Source organism: Lathyrus oleraceus, chromosome 5 (genome assembly GCF_024323335.1).
Source record: "Lathyrus oleraceus cultivar Zhongwan6 chromosome 5, CAAS_Psat_ZW6_1.0, whole genome shotgun sequence".
Lineage (NCBI taxonomy): Eukaryota > Viridiplantae > Streptophyta > Magnoliopsida > Fabales > Fabaceae > Lathyrus > Lathyrus oleraceus.
The window spans coordinates 548,862,336-548,869,961 of NC_066583.1; the positions used below are offsets into that span (position 1 = coordinate 548,862,336).

Genomic DNA, 7,626 nt, shown 5'->3' on the forward strand with positions numbered 1-7,626 from the left:
ATGAAACAGTTATGGCCCCTAGCGCAATTGTTCCCCCAAGCCAATGAGAGAACCTAAGCTAACCTAACAACGATCTAAGCTTTTCCAAGCAAGATCTTCAAGGTTGTCCTCCTTTGACACTGACTTCTTTGCTTTCTTCATATCATTATATTACATAAAAGAAACTCGTTTTACATACGAGGGAGTGAGATGAGAAAAGAAGTTACATTTGGGAGATTAAGAGAGAGGCACGACACGCAGGTCGTATTTTAAAACCCAAAACAAAATAAAGGAAGACTAAGACCATAATCGATCACCACAAGACAATAATAAATACTTTATTATTATTAGTAGTATTAATTCCTTTAATTAATTAAAATCAAATTAAATCTCGACGACCGATCACCACATTTTAATGAACAATTCATTTAAAATCAATGTCGCTTTTCGCATCAACACTTGATACTTTTAAAGCACTGAGTTAGCCGAACGGGTGAATTTTGCCTTGCGTTAACCGGTTAACCATATGCGTTAACCGGTTAACACTGTTTGAAATCTGTTCAAAAAATTGTTTTCTGCCTCGCGTTAACCGGTTAACCAAATGCGTTAACCGGTTAACACTATTTGAAAGTCTCTTGGAAAACTGTTCTCCATCTTGCGTTAACCGGTTAACCAAAAGCGTTAACCGGTTAACACTGTTTGAAAAACTCAAAATTTTTATTTCGTATTGCGTTAACCGGTTAACCATACGCGTTAACCGGTTAACACTGTTCCAAAAAGTGTTTAGAAAGCACAACTCTTATGCAGTCATAACCCCAATCGCATAACTCTCTGACAACACAACCCTTGTGCCGTCACTAACCCTGATGCACCAATTTCAGACTGTCAAACACATCTCGATTGTTAATTCAGTATGATTGATCAACACGTCATTGCTTCACCATACTAATGTCGGATCAAGAAGCAAATGACCATTGATCGCTCAAAGGAAAATAATCATTGAGTGTTTGAATGAACGAAACGAGAACACTACGTCATATATAATGTATTTTGCATCAGGATTACATATATCACATATATGATTTGATCGATCTCAATTTAATCTTTGATTCATTCTGTCTTTAATCATATTAATACAGAACAAAAACAGTTATCAGATTCATGGTTTCGTAAGTGGCTCTGATACCACTGAAGGAGAATTGTCATCCAAGGCGCAACGGAATTTAAAAATTTCTCCATTTAGTGATCCTTACGAATGGGCATGATCAGTGATAGAATCGTTACCTCTTGTGGCGATTCAAACCTTTGGTGCAGATCTCTTGTAACGATCAAAACCTTGGATACAAATCCACGGAGCGATCACGAACGTTGAACGATGACAACGTCTCTACTCAGTCCACACGAACAGATTCCTTCAATCGTAGTGCTAGCTGTTATGAATGAAGGCTTTTAGTGAGAGAAAGAGAGATACGAAATTCCAACTCTTCAGTTGTGTTGTATTCCCATACAATGCTTCTGCACAAGAGTTCTATTTGTAGAACCACTTGTGTGGGCTTAAAGCCAAAAAGCCCACTTAAGTGTATTTTGCCCCATATCTCATAATATGCCAAAATCACTTAAGTATTTGGTACCTTACCATACTTCGTATTCTACTTAAGTACACCGTACCTTACGATGTTCCTTAGTTACTCTATCTCTCATCAATCCGTCCTTTGTGTGTGACCCTATAGGTTTTCACGGCGTTGACAATTATATTAAATCACGTATTTAACATAATAAACAGTGAGCGGTATCTAGCAACACATCACTGCTACCCAAGACACGAAAATGTCATGTGATCTGATAAAACCTCCTGTGATAATAATTATGTGTATAATTATCCTTTTGCCCTTATGTCTATATTGAACACAAGGTATAGACCGTGTCATCCTTGTCCAGTTCAATATTGGGCCCATAGACATTTATCCTGTTACGCAGGATGGGCAAATTCCATCTAGGACACTCATGTCCCTCAGCATGCTTTGTGGAGTACCCATCAACTGTCTTTATGGTTATCCAGTTACGGACAACGTTGGATCAGCAATAAAGCACTCGACTCTACATCTAGGATCCATAGTGGTTTCAGGTCGAAGAGTGGTATACACCATTATCACCATGAGAATAACTTATGACACTTTGCATAACTTTCTATATAGTATTCTCATAGCGGGTCAATCCGGTATAAATATTACTCTTAATATTCATACCAATGTTTAAGACTTGATAACTCTTTATCCATGATCCATGAGATGTGATCATCAGTCTACAAACATAATAGTCTTAATGCTTTAATGTTATCCCACTTCACAATAAAGCTCGACTACGGATACTTTAAGAATAATGTCCTTATGTTTAATGTGATCTCATGATTAAGTCATACTTGATACATTAAACGGACTAGCTATTCTAGGGACTTTATTAATCAAATATAATAAAGAAAAAGCCTTTTATTATTAATAAATAATTCGATACAAGGACCAAAAGTATTGGCCTCTAGGGCTTACACCAACACGGAGGACATAATATCTATTTATATATATCCTAGTTCCTTGACTACCTACCAACATGAAATAACTCCATTTATCAACATCAATTTTTATTTCTGAAACTATTCCTTCATATTAGTTAGTTCATTATCCAAAAATGACCCACCATGATGAATAAACAAATTAAGGTATTCTTCCATTTTGACTTATGTCCAACACCATTAAAATTAAAAAGGGGACAAATTACTAAAACTTAAAATAGAGCTATGCAAGAACCCTAAAACCTAAAACATAACATAAAACAAATGAACGCAAAAAAAAAACCCTAAAACTAAAAACTATGTACACAAAATTATTAAATCCTAAATTAGAATTGGGTAATTACTAACCATTGTGAAATCTGTAACTTCAAATGCACATGTGCATTATTGTTCAAAAATTGTTTTTCACACCTTCAATTTCACCTACACGCTCATCTTCTCCATCGACTTCATCATCTTCTCCACGAGCCTTTTTTCTGTCTTAGGATTTTTTGGATAGAAAAATGCAAATGATATAACACGGATTGAGCTTTTGCTTTAACTAAATGTGTTTTTTAAAAGGGTAACGCTAACTTGTGCCCCAAGAGCACAAGTTAAGAGATAAATAAATAAATAAATTTTTGGAAATTGTGTATTGAATTTATCAGAAATTTATAATTAATAATTTTATTTATTTTTTTAAAACAAATTTTTTATTTATGGATTTCTTAACATATGCCCTTGGGATACAAGTTAGCATTACCCTTTTTAAAATAATCTCCACGTCAACATCATGTATACATTACGAGACAATTAAAATTGACTTTGATTAACAAAATTAATAAAAAAAGAGAAATGTTGCACGATTTGAAGAAATAAATAATCAATTTAGTTTTTTTTATAAATAAAAGAGTAAATCAATCCCTAATTAAAAGATAAGAGTTATTCTTAATATTAACAATTTAGTTAACGACACAAATGCCAACCAAAATCAATTTAATTATGATTTTTGAAGTTTAAATACTAATTTAAAATATTCTAGACTTTAGTAGAGATTAATTAATATAATGTCAATAGAAGATTTAATTATTTAAAAAGTTCAAATTAAAAAAAAAAATTTAAATCAAAATATTTTAGATGTGATTAAAAAGAAATCAATAAATATAAAAATTTAACGGTATGATTAATGTAAAAATTCTTTTGACTATTTTTACTCGTACTATATCCTAATCTAATCTAAGTCAATAATAAAAAATGAAATTAAAAAAACTCTTAGAAATTAATACGACGTCGTTAGCACAAGCACAAACACAAACATATTTTCTATTGCCTTTGAACTCGATTGAAAACCCTGTTTGTGAAGCGCGCACGTTGTGGCGGCCAAGCCATGAAGAAATCTAAGCAAACCCAAATGAACCCTAACTGGGTTCAACTCAAACAGGTTTGCCTATATTCTTCTCCTTTCTTTTTCATCAATACCAGCACATTCCTATTTTTCTATACTAATTTATTTCTGTTTTACTTTATGCAGAAGCTGAATCTTAATGGCTCCAAACCTTCAAGGACTTATGATTCTGAAGATGACACCCCAAATTCAATATTGGGTAAGCAAAAAAATTCAATTTTTCCTTCCGGGTGTTACTTGTTTGCTGTATAAGATTCACGCAGCTTCTACTGTGCTGGAGCTTGAGCTTTTTTTTTAATAATTTATTTTGACAGGGAAACGTAAAGAGAGGCTAAATGATGATTCTGATGATTGTGAGATTAACCCTCTTGATCCTGTAAATGATGATGCAAGGTGAATATGGTGATGTTTATGTGTCACTGTTTGCATCTGTTATTGTTATTTTTAATCAAATGGAAAGATGACATGCGATTGTTAACTAAAATCTGTGAATTTAAAGTGCTTCTTTACTAGGAAGATTTGTTTTTATCTAGCTGTGCTGTGTTATTTTGGAGGTTTCGACTCTGTTGTAGAAGTATGTTTTACTTTAACTTATTAACCATTTGGCAGTTTGACAGATGCTGTGGGCATGGATTGTGAAATGGTTGGGGTTGGTCAAGGAAACAAAAGTGCCCTTGCAAGAGTATCATTGGTAATAATCTGTTCCTCTTCATCTTGCTATTTTCTGTGTATTTTGAAATTTGTTTTTTTCCCAAGTGAGAGAGAGAAGGTTGCTTATCGATACCTAGTCTGTTGGAAATTCCGCCTTCATTGCGATCTGCCCCTAGTCGCCTAATTGTGGCATTTGAATTGTCTTCATCGCAGCCTCCAACGCCTTCATTGTGTTGGGTTTGAAGGGGTGAATTTAGTCCCACATTACTTAGAGATATGGTCTGTCTATTGTTTATAAAGTCTGGGCAGCCCCCACCTTACAAACCGGTTTTGTAGGAACGAGTTAGGTCCAACCCAAATTATTACACATGATAGGTAATAGTTGAATCTTCAAACTCTTAATCCTTAGGTTCAATATTCAACTTCTTAACCTTTCAACTTCCCTAGCAGTAATCTTCAAATCCCAAAAATGTTGGAACCCTAAGAAATTCTTGCTAAAGTCCTCAAATACTTTCTGAAAATTGACGTTGTCGCCAGGCGATGAAGAGCAAGAATCAGTGTTTTCTTCAAAGTTGGCTTGCCTGACGAACTGGTCCTGTAACAAGATGAGATTTGACAATATGTGGTGTCTTCGGCAACACCGGCGAGCTAGTCTCGTTGCCAGACGAGATTCTGACAGAATCTTGTGGGTTCAAAGGCGAGATTTGGCATAATAGGAGCTCCACCATGGTACTAGCTTGCCAAGCAAGCCAAGCTTCTTCACCTGGCGATACTAAAAAGAAAACCTGAATTTTCAGATTCTTCTATCATCAGGTCGTGCAGTAAGCACTCTGTATAACTTCTGTAGGAAAGTTTCACTCAAGATCAACCTGTTTAGTTGAACACGAAAAACAAAACAAAACAACACTCCAAGAATAGATTGAAGCCAATTCAATCTAGACTCAACTTAGAAATAAGTCTTACTGAATAGATTGAAGTGGTTTTGATTCTAAATTGTAGAATTCTTGTTTAGCATTTATTTAGTAAAACACATACTACTAAATGTAAATTTCTAAGTTTCTGTGACATTAACATAAATAGGTATTGCCATAATCATCAGTATTTTCATTTCATCTCACGTTGCCATGTTAAGTAATTTATTTTTAACATTAGTTCAGTTGATCACAGGTAAACAAGTGGGGCAATGTTATTTACGACGAGTTTGTACGGCCAATGGAGCGGATTGTTGACTACCGTACTAAAATTAGTGGCATAAGACCTCAAGATCTGAGAAAAGGTTCACATAATACAATTTTGTGTACATTCTAAAATTTTAAATTATAGTTGAATTAAAAGCATTCAACATAAAATTTTAACAGGTATAAGGTAGTTTGAAATCTAATGTTCAAGTTGAGAAATATCGTTTTGGAGTGAATTATTCTGACTTTCAATTTAGGTTTAAAAGCAGCTGAAATAGCTTAAGATTACTTTGAGGAATTTTATTTTTCCTAATCTTTTATATAGTTTGCTTTATGATTCCTATGTACACTGATTAGCAAACCTATTGTTAAATGAATTTGTAGCAAAGGATTTTTGTACTGCTCAGAAGAAGGTGGCAGAGTTGATCCACGGAAGGATCCTTGTAGGCCATGCCTTGTCCAACGATCTTAAGGTCGATTTTAGTGGCTATTCTCTTTCTTTTTCTATAGATTTACATGCATAGTTTATCAGTCTGTAATCTGCGAACGTATCACTGTTCTTTTACAGGCATTGTTATTAAGTCATCCCAAAAAGGATATAAGAGATACCTCCGAGTACCCACCGTTTCTAAGGTACTGTCAACTTGCCGTCTTTCTAGTAATTTGCTTTGTACTAGTTTATGCCAAATGTCCCTGTTATATATTCTGATAAACATGCTGTCGGGTTTAACCAGGTCAAGTGGTAGAGTAGCATTGAGGCATCTTGCTTCAGAACATCTCGGTGCTAAGATTCAATCAGGAGAGCATTGCCCGGTTAGTCTATCTAGCCTTTTGATTCTCCTTCATACCCTCTTCTTTAATTTGATCACTTCAAAAGTATAGTATAATCATAATTATGTTGGATTAATGTCAATTGTGTTTCGCGGATAGAAATTCACTAGTTAAGAAATTGAAGTTGCCACGAGAATGAGTTTGGTTTTTTATGCAAAGTTGACAATAAAAAGAGACATGCTACTGCAGGCTTCAATTTTGTTTCGAATCATGATACTAGTTGCATGTATTGTAAGATATTGATAGCCACAATGCTTGTTTCAGGTGGATGATGCCCGCGCAGCTATGATGCTTTACCAAAGAAATAGAAAAGAATGGGAGAAGTGCGTAAAAGGCAAATTTCGGAAGCAAAAGAAAAGGAAGAAGAATAAAGATGCAAAGGAATGAGAGATATGTCTTGAAATGCCAACCATGCTGGCTTCCATTTATTGAAAAACATTATTGTCAGAGACCCTCTTTTTCAATGGTTATTTATTGTATTGCTTAGACAGAATCAGAACTCAAGTTAGAAGGTGGAAAAAAATAGTTGAGAGTTAGTATAAGATCAGTTTTGTATTTGCAGGTGATGATGGATTCACTTATAAACTAGTCATTGAGAAGATCATTTTTATCACTGTAAACACCATAAACTAGTCATTGAGAAAGATCAATGTACTCCAGATAAACCTAATCATGGAATCAAGGTAGTCAATCCATTGGGAGTATGGATAAGGTCAAACCAATTGGGAAGAAAAATTCTCCAGCAAAAAAAAAAAAGAAAGTTCAAAGTAATCCTACCAAAAAAAATCCAACATCAGTCAGTTTATGATGGAACAGCTTAACAAGCTATCCCTGGTAGAAAAGGACAGGAAGATGTTTGATAATGATAGTATCATAAAACAAAAAAAAAATACACAACAAAAGGAGAATGAATGACTATAGAATTGGAAGATTCAGAGGTAAACCAAATCACATAAACTTCAACAACAATTCAAAAGGCAAGCCTCATTGAGAAGGCTGCCTCAGAAGCCTGAAGATCATTTCCAGAAAACTATAGA

At 34.4% G+C, this 7,626-nt stretch overlaps 1 protein-coding gene across 1 annotated transcript; it reads left to right on the top strand.

Annotated features, from left to right (window-relative positions):
- Positions 1-3,808: 3,808 nt before the first annotated feature.
- On the top strand, positions 3,809-7,202 carry LOC127086279 (uncharacterized). Its single transcript, XM_051027012.1, has 9 exons — positions 3,809-3,965; positions 4,056-4,128; positions 4,244-4,322; positions 4,539-4,620; positions 5,748-5,856; positions 6,143-6,231; positions 6,327-6,391; positions 6,493-6,571; positions 6,854-7,202. The coding sequence occupies exons 1-9, from the start codon at positions 3,912-3,914 to the stop codon at positions 6,974-6,976; spliced, it is 753 nt and encodes a 250-aa protein (XP_050882969.1). The 5' UTR covers positions 3,809-3,911; the 3' UTR covers positions 6,977-7,202.
- Positions 7,203-7,626: the final 424 nt, after the last annotated feature.

Bases quoted from the DNA above. Each gene is read 5' to 3' on its own strand.
- LOC127086279 (XM_051027012.1), top strand. From the start codon at position 3,912: ATGAAGAAATCTAAGCAAACCCAAATGAACCCTAACTGGGTTCAACTC. The intron at 6,232-6,326 runs GTCGATTTTAGT...GTTCTTTTACAG, and splicing joins CCTTGTCCAACGATCTTAAG to GCATTGTTATTAAGTCATCC. The intron at 6,392-6,492 runs GTACTGTCAACT...GGGTTTAACCAG, and splicing joins GAGTACCCACCGTTTCTAAG to GTCAAGTGGTAGAGTAGCAT.